The sequence below is a fragment of the Taudactylus pleione genome, unplaced genomic scaffold (assembly GCF_031769625.1).
Source record: "Taudactylus pleione unplaced genomic scaffold, aTauple2 ptg000036l, whole genome shotgun sequence".
NCBI classification, from domain to species: domain Eukaryota; kingdom Metazoa; phylum Chordata; class Amphibia; order Anura; family Myobatrachidae; genus Taudactylus; species Taudactylus pleione.
Window position 1 is genome coordinate 1,451,590 of NW_028284438.1, and position 15,664 is coordinate 1,467,253.

At 39.4% G+C, this 15,664-nt stretch overlaps 1 protein-coding gene across 3 annotated transcripts in view; it reads right to left on the minus strand.

Moving 5' to 3' along the window:
• Positions 1 to 15,664, minus strand: part of LOC148538790 (N-heparan sulfate sulfotransferase 4-like) — a 392,388-nt gene that overhangs the window by 244,831 nt on the left and 131,893 nt on the right. For all 3 annotated transcript variants that reach the window (XM_088452212.1, XM_088452213.1, XM_088452215.1), the window contains exon 3: positions 9,349 to 9,436. In XM_088452212.1, the coding sequence (XP_088308338.1) occupies positions 9,349 to 9,436 (88 nt within the window). The remainder of the gene's footprint in view (positions 1 to 9,348; positions 9,437 to 15,664) is intronic.

A 15,664-nucleotide genomic window follows, 5' to 3' on the forward strand; every position in this document is an offset into this window, starting at 1 on the left:
TCACAGTTTACAGAGCAAAAAGGAATACAAAAGAGTTGATTAGTCAGTTCACTGACTAAGCAACTCTCTTTCCCTCCTTTTTGCTCTGCAATATTTGTATAGAGGTTTAAGTAAAACTCCTACATATATAATAATCAATACATTTAAAAAAAATCTAGATATATATTAGGACTAGGAATTTTCACAACAATATATTAAAGACACCTAATAGATTTTTTTCTGTGTAGGAAATTTTGGCCTGTATCATACTTGCCAGCTTTTTACAGCCTCTCTCTGGGGGAGAATACAGACAAGTGTAAGATTGGGAAGTGTGGTGCTGGAAAATGCACTATCTAGACTCCAGAAGAGTGGAGCGGGCAGAATCCACGGGTAATACTGTAGTGTTAATGCTAACTGCTGGCAGTTTTCGATTAGCAAAGGACCACAGTGTTTTTTCCCATTAATATAATTGAGGTAAATTAACATTTTTGCTTTTTGTGTATTTTCTGTATAAGTGATTTAAGTCAATTTTGCTAATCAGGGATTTACTAAAGGCAAAATCAACCATTGACCAAATATTGGTACTTTCACATATCCCGCTACAGGATCCCCTCATTTAGTAACAGTCAGTTTGGAAATTAACAAGAATCAACTACAAAACCGACAGAGAAATCCCCAAATAGATTATTAAAAAGCAGGTGATTTTAGCTTCTAAACACCATTATATTGGTAGGAACTTAATTATGATGCCCATAAAAGGATGTGGTGCACTGTGGCAATACAAGGCTATGGGATGATGTTCACTTTCCTGCGGTGTGCAATCACCACCTGACTGAAGAGACCCAGGAGGCAGAATTAGAGGAACAACAGCAGCTTATTGAGGTACCTCAGAGGTAATTTTAACCTCTATGCATTGTCTGCTGGTGAGGTCATACAGATGTTTTGCCTTACACAATCCAACCCAATGATACTGTGTGAGCATGTCAAGCTTGAGCCTGCCACTGCATGGTCATGTGCCTTATCAGGCCTGTACAAATTGATGTGTGCTCTGAATTTTTTTGCCACTGGCTCCTGTCAGTCAGTGTCTGGGAAATTGCTGGAAATTTCTCAGCCTACTTTTAACCACCACCTGACCCAAGTTATGGCTGCAGCACCAACATCTGCTTTCCCAGTCAGGAGTCACAGTGGCATGAAGTTAGGGTTTCTATAGTCTCTCAGACATGCCAATCTCCTGGGAGCTATAGATTGCGCACACATAGAGATGAGACCACCCAGGAATACTGCCCACCTATACATCAGTTGTCATCATGCATATTCCATGAATGTGCAGGTGGTCTGTGATGCAAAACAAAATATAATGAGTGTTGTAACTTGCTATCCTGGTTCATGTCATGATGCCTACATCCTCAGCCAAATTTGAGGCAGAACAAATGCCAGAGGGATGGTTGCTGTATAAGTTACCTGGATATGTTAACTAATCAGCTAATTGAATTTGTTAAAATATTTTTTGTTTTTTTTCCAACAGGTGATTTAGACTCTTGTCTTCTGACTCATTGACGCAGACACAGACTCCTGTAGAGCATAAGTAAAATGAGGCACATATAGCCACTAGATCTGTAACAGAATACACCTTTGGGCTATTAAAATCTAGGTTCAGAAATATTTCTAAATCAGGTGGCATATTATCATAGAAATCAGCCACAGTGTCTGATAATGTGCTATGCCACTGTCTAATGCATAATCTGGCGTTAAATCAACTGCTCCCCCCCCCCAGATTATGCAATAGACAGTGAGCAGGCTGGGGTTTGGTTACCGAGTGATTCTATAAACACAGAAATTGGAAGGAAGATTAGGGCTGCACTTATCATCAACTATTTCAGGTGTATATTGTTAAACTATTTGATTTTTACCCATAAAAATTTCAAAAATAAAATTATACATACATCCTCCACAGAAACACTGACAAAGATAAAAAAAGAGAATTAGACTAGACAAAAAAATAAGATACAGAAATTGACAGGACAAAACTTTCAGAAATCACTTTTTAAGCACCTATATCAAATCCCCACTCTACTGCTAAACACTCCTCCATCCTCTCTAACAACAACACTCCCTTTCAATTTGCTTGGGTGTGTGCCAGGGTATTTATAATGAGTGTCTGTTGCTTACAGTGCATGTGGTACGTTTTGTCCAATAGGAGTACATAAGGAAGCGTTTGTCGATTTTGTAGGGGATTTTGTAGGTGATTTTGAATTGCACAATCCAAATCGACCATCTTTAAATTCTTGAAAATCTACCCACATCACATTCGAATTTGAAATTGATTTAAAAATAGAATGTAAATAAATTGAGAGACTTGGCCAGTGATTTATACAGTCAATTTTGAGTCAAATTCAGTTGATTAAAATTGACATAAAAATTGACTCAAAAATCAGCATTTAGTATACATACTCCTTGATCTTTAAACATATTCAGAGTTGCAAGAGATTGAGCATTGGCCCACAATGGAATGTCTTTTGTACAGGAAAATGCACGTTTAGATGCAATACAGTAAATTACTCCTGAATAAAACAACCATTAGGATTGCATTTAAACAGGTCTAAATTATATGATTTTAGCTGTGCTTATCAATTTTAAAGAAATCCAAAACCAAAACCGAATCTAGACCAAAACCCTTGAGTGGTTTTGCCAAAACTACAACTTTTGAGGGTGGTTTTGCTCAAACTAAAACACAGGGGGTTCGTGCACATCATGTATTAGTGATTTCATGAAACATGTCTTTTCAATTTCCAATTTTTAGATTTTCAAATTTTTTTTTAAGATATAAAAACATTTGTTTATTTAAATCATTAGGTGTGTGCCTCTAGTTAATTGTAGGTGAACCGCGCTCATGTGGTATGTCTGATGGGGTGGGGAAAGTATGGGGGCAGGGGGGTAAGTGGATGAGGAAGAGGTGAGGGGGAAAGGGGAGAAAAGGAATGGTGGTGGTGGTAAAAGTAAGATGGGGAGTTGTGTGGGGGGGTCGGTGAGTGTGTTGGTATGGGTGTACAACTGAAGTGTGGGGGGTCGAGGGTGGTGGGGGGGGGTGTGGGAGAGAGTGCTGCACCTGAGGTGGGAGTACCGATTCCTACCTGAGAGATGAACTGTATACAGGATGGGTAAGGTGAACTCTCTGGTTATGTGGGGTAGGGAGATGGTGGTTTGTGTTCAGTGTAATGTTGAAATGAGAGACTGATGCTGAGGTGCAGGGTCAAATATTTTAATAAGTAGACACATTGCTGCTTGGGAATAAGACCCGGGGGTAGGGAGGTGGATGAGGGTGGCTTGCTCATGGGGAAGGTGAGTAGACCCTTTCAGGGGACTCCTTACCATGCAGTTCAGGACCAGCACGTCTTCCCTGCTGGACCTATGGTCGACAGTCTTAGGATCCCGGCGGTGGTGTGGTGGAAGTCCCTGGGGGTGTGGGTGGGATGGCGTCGTCCGCATTTACCTACCGGTGGCGTTGCATTTCGGGTGTGAAGGGTGGCTGTGAGACAGTCTTGTACAGGTAAGTAGGATTCTGGTTGCCTGGAGGCTGTAGTTGCTGCCCATAAATGGGTGTGTGCTCTTGAAAGTGTTGTTTGTGGCTGCTCCTGGTGTGGAGTTGACTGTGGGTGCAATGTTCTTTCTTGTGGCACTAGGTGGTGTTTGGGTCCAGACCGGGGGTGCCTAGACCGGTGGTGCAGCTGGACCCAGAGTGGGGTCTGCTGGCCATTCGGCTTGTAGCTGGTGCCGAGTGCATGTGGTGAGCGCTGCGGGTCAGATGGAGTGGCCGCAATGGCAGGTGGGAGGCCGGGAGTGCTGTGGTCCCAGGGTGGGGATGCCACTCGCTGGAGGTGCTGGCAGCTCTCTGGACCAGTCAGGTACCCGATTGGCTGGGTAAGGGCACGTGTGGGCAGGACAGTGGCCAGGAGTGCTGTGGTCCCAGGGTGGGGATGCCGCTCGCTAAAGGTGCTGGTGGCTCCCTGGACCAGACAGGCTCCCGTGCAGGCATGCCAGGGTGCATGCAGGCACGCAGGCAGAGGGCTCTGGATCAGGGGTAGGAGAGTGGCTAATCCGGTCTTGGTGATAGGTGTGCAGCAGTGGCTGTGTGTAGTGGCTCTGTCACCAACGCATTTCGGCTAATGGCCTTCTTCAAGGAGGTTACTGATGTGTAGTGGAAGTATGTCTTTTATCTGTGTAGGTGGGTGGGTGAGATGGTTACTGTAATGTATATGTGGGAGGGGTAGGGAGGAGTGGTGTGTGTTTGAGAGGCTGGATGGGGGTGCGGGGCTGACATCTTGTAGTGCTGGGGAGGATGGCCAATCAGGGAAAGGTGGTTGACAGTAGTAAACGAAGCGGTTGCTGGGGGAATGGGAAATGTCCGGGTGGCATGTGGGGGAATGGTTGGGCTAAGTGTCAAGAGGCGATGTGGCTGGTCTCATGATGTGGTGTACGCGTATGGTGGTGGGGCTGCAATTGTGTCCACGGTGGAAATATGGAGTCATCAGCGGGTGAGTGGTAGGCATATGTATGGTGTTGTTTGTGGGACTTGATGTTGTGGGGGGCATGGTGCCTGCGGGTCGAGTGGCAAATGGGCTGAATACGTGAAGGGATTTGTGTGTGTGGTAGCAGCATTGTCTGTGTCCGCAGTGAACATATGGAGGCATGCATTGGGGGTGAGGATGGTTGTCGTTGCTAGTACAGGTGGAATGGTGAAGGTGAAAATAAGGGTGGCTGTGTGAGCGGGGAGGGGGGGAGAGGGAACAATGTGGATACGATCCGGGGGAGAGAAATGTGGCTGTGTGTCGTGTGTAGGGGGTGTTGACATGGTTGGTGTATGGAGATGTGGGGGATGTTGAAGGATTGTGTGTCGATGTGGTGTTCGGATAGGGGTGTGTCTGGGTTCAAGGTGGCTGGGCTATGTGTCTGGCGTTGGTTGATAAGTGTGGGCGGCTGGGGTATCTGGGCGGTGTGTAGGAGTGGTGATTGTGGGGGTCTTATGGTGGTGGGGGTGTGTGAGTGTAGCAGGGTGGTGTAAGGGGGGAGGTGAGGTGGTGGGGCTATGTAGTGTGCAGCTGTGTTTCTAATGTTTTCCCTTTATTTCAGTTCAAGGTGAGTATTGGTTCAGCCAATTAAATGGATGTCACCATTGGGTGTAGGGGTGGACACAATAGGTTTATAATGCATGTGATCTTGTTAGAGTATTTTTATTAAATGGTCATCTCTTTTATGAGTTTTTTTTATTATTATTCTTAATATGTAATTGTTTGTGTGTTGTTCAATGGGCAGTTATTCCTTTATGATTACCTTTTTCAAAGTAAAATTGTTTCAAACATAACAGATAGGAAAAACTCCTTCTAAATGAAATAAATAGCTTCCATTTAGTATCTGTGTTCACAAGAAGTGAGTTCATTATCACAGCTATTATTTTATGAAGTAATAAATCTTGGGTATATAATTTCTGAGTACCTTTCAAACATGCTATTTCACAGACTATAATTAAGTTTTGTTTAGAAAACACTAGCAAAATGTAATTGTGTTTTGCATTAAAATGCCATGATAAAACCACCATAATAGACCATTTTCTTTGTTTTGTGATTTTTATCACAACATCATTCGTTTTTTCTTCAGACTTCTTTCTGGCCACCTCCGTTTTACACACAGAAAAATAAAACTCCGTTGTAGTAAAAAAATTAAAAATAATCTTTAAATAAAAGTTAAAGATAAGAAAACATTTTTAAGTGCTAGCATGAATAATGTATATGTAATATTTACATTTGTTCAGCGATTTTAATTTATGAAGTTTTCTTAGCTGAATCTAAAAATAAAGTACGAAGGTGATAAATCATTCCTTATCACAGTCTCTATGAAGCTGATATTTGCATGTACAGTGCAGGTTCATTTATTGTTTCATCCTAGCTTTAGACAATTCATTAATAAAAAGCAGTTAATTTGTTTTCCTGAGTTATTCCCTCTACTGTAGTCTGTTTATATTCAAAGTAAAATGATGTTACATCCTCAGTTGTACTATCAAGTTCCATAAGCATCAAAGTGATATCATATTATGAGTTATATGTCATTGAAAGATTAAAGGATATTGATAGTTATTATGACTCAAACTAATGTGGCATAACCACCTACATTCACAAACTGAACTAAGCTTTATTGAAAGTTTTGAACTGACCAAATCCCAAACAAACATCAATATCCACTATTTTTATCATATTATTGTCAGCATAGTCTTTTTCTAAAATAAATTATGTACAATGATGAGCATGGACACATATTACCCATGCTCTAATTAAAGTTGTATGATATTGTGGTAGAAAATATATTTAAAAAAAACAAACTTTTTTTCTTTTGCTCTTTCATGTTACTTTATGTATTGTGATTTTGGCTTGTCAATGATAACATAACTTATCAGAAAGACAATGGGTCTCACTGTACAGTACTTTAAACTACAAGAGACCACAATGAAGGAATTTATTTAACTTTGCAGTAAATATAGATTATTGAATAAGGCAATTGGTGCATTTACTGTTAGGCTATACACTTTGGTCATTATAGTGCTTCGGGTGTAGATTTATATGACAATATTACTTACAATCCCTGTAATCAAGGCAATCAGGTACACAGTTAAATTTTAATGGGCATTTAGTATTATTGACTGCACACTTTTGCTCTATTGACTTATCCGTTATTGAATGCCTAACAAACATACTTGTCTTTGCATGTATAAATAAGACCAAACCATTTATTTTTGGCTTTATTTGTTAGGGTTAAATTAATGATCAAAAATCAGATTTTCCATTAGGAGTTAGAACCACCAAATAAGACCACATACACAATCCACATTTAATAAACATAACAATCAATCACTTAATGCATTTATCATTTAGCAAAGAGCTTACATGCCTACTTATTGTAATATGGTATTGCATTATTTTTCATTGAAACCACCACATAACACTACTCTCTGTCAGAAATATAGATGGCATGCACCCAAGTGTGTTAAAATAACTAAGTTCTGTAATAATAAGACATTTATTCATTTAATTATTGAGAGCATGAACAAAAAACATCAAATTATAGAACAGCAAGCATGAAAACAGTCATGGGTAAACTATTTTAAACCATGGATGATGTGTATCAATATATTGTGGTATAAAAAATAATCTGTAAAAAGTGAGCATTCTTTTATGGAGAACCGAACATTCCACAATAATCTTCATAGTTTCTATGGGAAAACTATGTAACATTATTAACACAGATTAAGTCAGTTCAGCTAATTGTAGAAAGATTTGAACCAAAACTTCTTTTACCAGGCAAATGTCAGAAAAGGTTGATAAGATCTACATAAAGGAGTCTGGGCTAGAGTAATAATCATGCTACTTTCACATTAAACTGGAAACAAATGGCATTAAAAAAATATATTTTATGTATATTTTATATTTATAAAAAAAAATTACTAAAGTAGCGGTGAAGACATTTGCGGGGGACAGCTGATCTTTGGATCAGCTGTCTCCGCGCCGGAGCAATTATGAATTGCCCTGCCACTTGCGGGGAGAGAGAATGTTAATTAATGGGGGACACCTATAGTACTGTGCAAATGTTTTAGGGAGGTGTGGAAAAAATGCTGCAAAGAAAGAATGTTTTCAAAATGGAAGTGTTAATAGTTTATTTTTATCAATTAACAAAATGCAAAGTGATTAAACAGAAGATAAATCTAAATCAAATCAATATTTGGTGTGACCACCCTTTGCCTTCAAATCAGCATCAATTCTTCTAGGTACACTTGCACACAGATTTTTGAAGGAACTCGGCAGGGAGGTTGTTCCAAACATCTTGGAAAACTAACCACAGATCTTCTATGGTTATAGGCTTGCTCAAATCCTACTATCTCTTCATATAATCCCAGACAGACTCAATGATGTTGAGATCAGGGCTCTGTGGGGGCCATATCATCACTTCCAGGATTCCTTGTTCTTCTTTATATTGAAGATAGTCCTTAATGACATTGGCTGTATGTTTGGGGTCGTTGTCCTGCTGCAGAATAATTTTGGAGCAAATCAGATGCCTCCTTGATGGTATTGCATGATGAATAAGTACCTGCCTGTATTTCTCAGTATTGAGGACACTATTAATCCTGACCAAATCCCCAACTCCATTTGCTGAAATGCAGCCCCAAACTTGCAAGGAACCTCCACCATGCTTCACTGTTGCCTGCAGACACTCAATATTGTACCGCTTTCCAGCCCTTTGGCTCAGAACTGGCAGAAACCAATGAGACCCCGGTACACCCATCTACTGTTTGGAGAAGTCTGTCCAGAAGTGGTCTTCATGAAAGAATTGCGGCCAAAAGTCATACCTTCAATGTGGAAACAAGGCCAACTGACTCAACTATGCATGAAAACATAGGAACTGCTGTGCAGATAAATGACAGCATGTTCTCTGGACTGTTGAGTCAAAATGTTAAATATTTGGCTGTAACAGAAGGCAGTTTGTTCACCGAAGGGCTGGAGAGTGGTACAATAATGAGTGTCTGCAGGCAACACTGAATCATGATGGAGGTACCTTGCAAGTTTGGGGCTGCATTTCAGCAAATGGAGTTGGGGATTTGGTCAGTATTAATGGTGACCTTAATGCTGAGAAATACAGACAGATACTTATCCATCATGCAATACCTTCAGGGAGGTGTCTGATTGGCACCACATTTATTCTGCAGTAGGACAATAACCCAAATATATAGCCAATGTCATAAAGGATTATCTTCAATGTGAACAAGGAGTCTTGGAAGTGATGATATGGCCCCTACAGAGCCCTGATCTCAACATTATTGAGTTTGTCTGGGATTACTTGAAGAGACAGAAGGATATCAGCAAGCTTACATCCATAGAAGATCTGTGGTTAGTTCTCCAAGATGTTTGGAACAACTTCTCTGCCGAGTTCCTTGTGCAAGCGTAATTTGAAGAATTAAAGAATTGATGCTGTTAAGAAGGAAAAGGGTGTTCACACCAAAAATTATTTGATTTAGATTTCTCTTCTGTTCTTTCAATTTGAATTTTTGTTAATTGATAAAAATATACTATTAACACTTCTATTTTTGAAAGCATTCTTACTTTGCCGCATTTTTTTCACACCTGCTTAAAACTTTTGCACAGTACTGTATATTAACAGTATTTAAGCTATATTTACTGTGTATTTATACCAAATGGCATATTTTTTGGTATTTAAGCTGTATTAACTTTGTATTTATACCAAATGGCATATTTTCCCCCCACATTTTCTATGTGATGTACAGTAATCAGTGATTACAATAGTTAATATTCATTGTATTAAAATTCTTACCTGTGTGATAAAACTTCCCTGAAAATCCAAGATTAAAGGTGAAATTTGCAACCTGAGTGCGCAATAATTTTTGCGTATCTAGTAATGCCTGAAAAACATAGATAGAAAAGAATAAATAAAATTCAGAAATATAGACTATGATGCAGATTTTGAATAATTATTTTAAAAGGGACCTACTTGAAAGATATCATGAAGGTTTTATAAAGTTGAACACTTGTTGCACCAAATACAAATGTGAAAAAAGACACATTTAGCTCAGCTTGGAAAGCTGGAAGAATCTCAAAACACATTTAGCTCTGCAAAGGCAACATATGTGCCAGTTTTATGCCAGCAGAAAACAGTAGTGTATGTATTGGGTAAATGCCAGAAGAAAACAGTAATATTTGAACCTGGTTTATGCCTGAAGATGTGACTTAACAGAGTTAATGATACAGTACACAATTTGAACATGACAAAGTACATTATTAATGTGTCACATATATAAAAAGTCTGTGTGTGGACAGTGCTATCAATAAACACTAAGTCACATTTCCCATGTAGAATTAAAACTAAAGAAAAATAAAAGTGTTAATTTAGTTTAACTATATTTAACAGCCCAATGTGACTGTAAGCAGAGCAATTAAGTACTCTGTTTTCAGGGGCATAGCCAGAACCAGGGGTGTATCTAGGGGTCTGAGCACCCCTGGTATAGTAAAGGACTGGCGCCCCTCTCCCTCCATATTTTCTGAATGATTATATTCTCCCCAGCTACCCCCTTTCTTTGTCCACAGTCATCCCTCTTCTGTGTCTCCAGCCATCCCTATTCTGTGTCCCCAACCATTCCCCTTCTGTGTCCAAGCCATTCCTCTTCTGTGTCCAAGCCTTTCCCCTTTTGTGCCCCAGCCATTCCTCTTCTGTGTCCAAAGCCATCCCTATTCTGTGTCCCCAACCATTCCCCTTCTGTGTCTCCAGCCATTCCTCTTCTGTGTCTCCAGCCATTCCTTTTCTGTGTCCCCAACCATTCCCCTTCTGTGTCTCCAGCCATTCCTCTTCTGTGTCCAAGCCATTCCTCTTCTGTGTCCAAGCTTTTCCCCTTTTGTGCCCAGCCATTTCTCTTCTGTGTCTCCAGCCATTTCTCTTCTGTGTCCCCAGCCATTCCTCTTCCATGTCCCCAGCCATGCCTCTTCTGTGTCTGAAACCATTGCCCCTCTGTGCCCCAGCTAGCCCTCTTCTGTGTCCCCAGCCATCTCCCTTCTGCCACCCCTCCACAGCCCACACAGACACTTATCTCTACAGGCTGTGGCTGTGACAGGCAGTCTCCTCAGAGAGTGCAGCAATTTTGCGCACATGGCATAAAGATCTCACGTGCGCCTTGTGTAAAAAAAACAACTTTATTAATTAATTGCTTGCACCAGGAATCCGCCGGCAAGTGCAGCGGCTACCTTGCCTAAACACTTGCCCCAGGTAGGAGCCAGGGGCATACCTGGGAGCTGGGACTCCAGTCCTGGCAGACCCAGCCTGATTCTACCCCTTGGCTGTGGGTGGCGCTGACGGATGTTGCTCCCCCTCGGCCGGTGCCCCCTGGTGAGTACCATCCTCGCCAATGGGTAGATACGCCCCTGGTCAGAGCTTTGTGGGCCCCAGGGCAGCATTTTAAAAGGGACCCTGCCCCATTGCTTCTAGTGAGACACCATTCCACAGCATTTTATGCCCCATAGTAGTGCCCTAATTAATTTTATGCCCACTATTAGTACCCTACTTATTTTTATGCAACATAGTAGTGCCCTAGCTAACATTATACCACACACTGCCCAAGTTCAGTTCATATCATGCTATATTTCACAAAGTTCACCATACGTCACACTTAATTGCTGCCAGTACACATTATGCTACATGTTTCATTCAGGTTTTATTATTACATATAATATTACCAGCACATATTATGCAATGCTGTAGTACACCAGTTAATCTTATACTACACTGTAGTGCCCACAGTTCATATCATTCCACTCCACGGTGCCTCAAGTTCATATTATGCCACACTATTGTGGATCCAGTCCATATTGTGACACATTACATTGCCCCAGTTTATACTATGCAACATTACAGTGCCCTCCAGGTCATATTTTGATAATTAGAGTGGTGGCCCAAGTTCAGATTATGAACAATTACAATGCCCCCAGTACATTATAAAACTCACTATACATCTCTTCTACACACACCACTCACTGAAATTGTAATGTCTCCCCACTCTACATAGAAGTCTGGTAAGAGATTATGGGGTCTATTTACTAAGCAGTGTTAGGAAACAAAAGTGAAAAGTGTTAGAAAAATGCAGGTGTCAGATCGGTTAAACACTATTTTCAGCACAAACATAAATTAGCCACTGCATTCTTGCTCACAGCAGGAGAGCCCTCTGAGTCTGGAGACCCGCTATGTCTCTGACAACTTAGAGTTACTCCGAAGGATGTTGGCCACTGGATCTGTGTTCGATGTTTACAATGTTTCCAGTTTTGTGCGTGAACAGTAGATGTGAGATGCTTTCAGTGGGCCTCTTAGACCTGGATGGCTAGTAGGTCATTAGCATATTTTTGCAATTGCATTCCATGAGAAATCTCAACTGTGATGGCAAATGTGTGCGGATCTGAATCAGGCCTTCAGTGTCACTCATTCAATGGTTTAGGTGCCCTCTGACCATTGTTACCTGGGTTTACCTAATGGTAATTATTAGTTGCGCTGGCTCTTGCCCTCATATGGGCCCTCATGTAGAGTACCATAAGCAGACAAAAAGTGCCTCTGAATAAAATACACAATTGCATGTGCAGATTGGAAGAAACATATGTTTAGAATAGATGTGACCCTATGTATGCTGCATGAATATATGGTAAAATTGTACAATACACATTAAGCATATGATATGCTTTAAGTAAATTATCTTGTTGTAAAGATAACTGTCACCATCATCAGCTTGATGCATTGTACAGAAAAAAATGACATCCCCTCCCCCCCTTTAAAGTAACCTACTGTTTTTTGAGCTGGTTGTCGCTTCAAGAACTTCTGACTCAACACCTCCTGTACACGTGAGTTCCCCAGATTTAAAGCTTTTCCTAATGTTTGGTGTGAAAATGTGTACAACACACAATCAACTTCATAGTGCTAATTGAAATTATTCCATTTGTCAACTCTCAAATGTGGACTGTATTATAAAATCTCTATGACGTTAGATAAGCCAAAGATAGAATAGATTTTGTCACCTTCTTGCATTTGTTTAAAATAACCAAATTGGATTCTAGGTCTGGAATGTGAACCCGAACATTAACTTTTACACACACTACTATTTTTAAGCATTACTCTTCCCATTGCATTACTATTTAATGTTGTTGTATTGAGTTTGTTAAAGTCACAGGTATCACACTGACAGAACAATACTGCAGTGCCAGTAGTTTGCATTAAAATTATAAACTATGCTGCATGAAGCAGGATTCCATGTTACCGTATGATTTACTTTCATTTTCCATGCTTTCTATTGTATTTAAAAAAAAAAACCTTTGTAATTTTCTTTTGCTCAGATTTTCAAATATAACAAAAAATGGTTCTGAAACTCCTACCAGGTCAAAATTCAATAAACTCCTGTTTAGTCCACAACAGGCATGTCAAACTCAAAATACCAACCGGGATGAATATTCAAAAACTTAAGAGTGTGTGGACCGCAACAAAAAAAGTCTTATATGCAATTTTGAAAGGTTTATTAATAAAAACCAATGCAGTGCCCCCTGTAGTAGTGCCCCTTAGCTCCTTATGCAATGCCCCCTGAATTTGTGCCCATTATGCAATGCCCCTTCTGCAGTGCCCTAGTAGTGTCCATTATGAAGAGGCCCCAGTAATGTCCCTATTAGTGGTCCCAGTAGTGCCCCTTATGCAGTGCCCCCAGTAATGCCCGTTATGTTGTGCCCCCAGTAATGCCCCTTATGCAGAGCCCCCCAGTAATGCCCATTATGCAGAGCCCACAGTAATGCCCATTATGCAGAGCCCTGAAGTAATGCCCCTTCATGGCAGGGGTGTGGGCCTCATATTATATATATGTGGGCCCACACTGCCGAGCCTCATAAAATGTTTATGTGGGCCGCATGTTTGACATGCCTGGTCTACAATAAACCCATATACTCACAAGTAGATATAGCATAAATTAAACATAAAGTAATAAAAGTTAAGATTGAATCTGTAGGTGTCTGCATCTCTAAGTAGAAACTTGTTGATATGGGATGATTGGTAATATCATAGTGCACATAACTATGAAGCTAACCTACATTGTGTGTCCACTCTACAAATAATATTTTTCCTCATGCTTTCAAAGTCTAGGTATGTCTTTATTAGATCAAAGAAAAGAAGTTTATTAAAAATATTATTTGTGCACCAGCATGTTACTGATATGTATAAAATACATAATAGACCATTACATATACTGTAGGTAAAAGAAAGAATATGGGATACTGAAATGCCAACTAGGTAAACATCATAAGTAAGTTTCATTTTGTTGCCTTTAATTCATTTTGCTGTGATGCATATTGCACAAGTTCCCTAGACTCTTTACATTTTTCTTTTACTTGTCACTCACTGCTACAATATGTGATGCTTTTTTTTTTCTTCACAGTCTGTAACGGGAAATCTGCCAAAATATTTAAAGTGCTGTCAATTGTCACGTCTTATCAAATCACCAGCTCCAACTGAGAAAGAACAGAAGTTCACACACTTTATAATTTAGAAATTTTAGACTATTAATATAAAAAAACACACATTCTGTTCAGGTTGTAAATTATTAACAAAAATTTGTCCTTGGATATTTTGCTGATAAAACTTACTAAGCAGTGTTTATTTGTGTGGTTTACAAATGACCACACATCAGATGGGATTTTAATATCCAATTTGCAATCCTGCAGTTTTAAAGCTAAAATAGAAAACAGAATTTGATATGATGCAACATTCAAAACCCTAAACACCGCCAATCCAAATGCAGTTTAGGCGAAACCACATGATAAACCAGATGGTTTTACAATGTGGTTTGAAACATAAAATTTGACCAATTATATTACTTTCCCGAACAGCCATGTCTTCTTAGTCACACAATTGTACAGTACAAGTGTTGATCCCACAATAAATAAAAAAATATTGTCTTAATTTAAAATAAATAGATAATTGCACCTTAGGATATAAATAAGTACCCCAATAGAATATAAAGAAACATATAAATGCCTTAAAAGTATATAAACAAAAAAATTACCTATTAGAATATAAATAATAATTAAATAAATAAATAAGGGCCCCAATAGTATATACTGCAGATTAAAATTTTTTTTTACTCTGATAGGATTGACATAAATAATTACTGTCCCCTTAAGTTTTGATGATTTAATGCCACTATAAAAGGAAAAAAAATAAATCCATAATAAATAAATACTGTACCTTGCATCTTTATTTTATTTTGGATTTCATCTCGAAGCCTCCAGATCACTCTTTCAAAAATTAAGCTCAATAAATGCACACCAACCAACAGAGTGGACTAAATTTACTAAGCTTCTTGTCAGGGTAGAAACTGAAACTTTAAATCGGCACTCACATTCAGTGTAATGCCCGATGTGTTTTATACTGAATGTGAGTGCAGCTTTAAATGTTCAGCTCTAACCCACCATTTTCTGCTCCAACTTTAAAGAATAAGGAAATAAGAACAAAAATACAATTATAGTTGCTAACAGTCCATCATTCTCAGCATCAAGCTTCTGGTATGGTGATTGAAAAATGATCATATCCTTACATCTATGGCTATGGAGTTCCTAGGGTAAAACTGTGAAAACTCTTGTGACTCATAAAATGTCAGTGTACACTGACAAATGAGCATTCATGTATGCTGGTGCTTATAGATATACAAGTTGAACCAAGCACATAGGCACCAGTGCATACTTGCACTTGTTGTGATACAAAGAAATAATATGCTCAGTAGGCTGGTCTTGAAATGTAGTAGAAGGGGCTTATTTTTTACTTTCTACTTAATTAAGCCCTATGGGATGGTTTGAGGCCAGTGATCCTGGGCACAGTACACCTTGCCAGGGCACAAAAGCAAACTGCATTCGGTTTTATCATACAGTTTGACCTCAATCGCATGAGGTTTAGTAAATCCTGCAGTTTGGATCTGAAAACCACATCCAATGCAAAAATATACTAAACTTCTCTTATTAAATCTCCCCCTAATCACTTATGGTTCTAATTTTTTTTCTTTTTTTGTTGTTGGCAAAACCAAACTTAATTGTTTTGATTTTGGATCTGGATTTCTTTAAAATTTTAT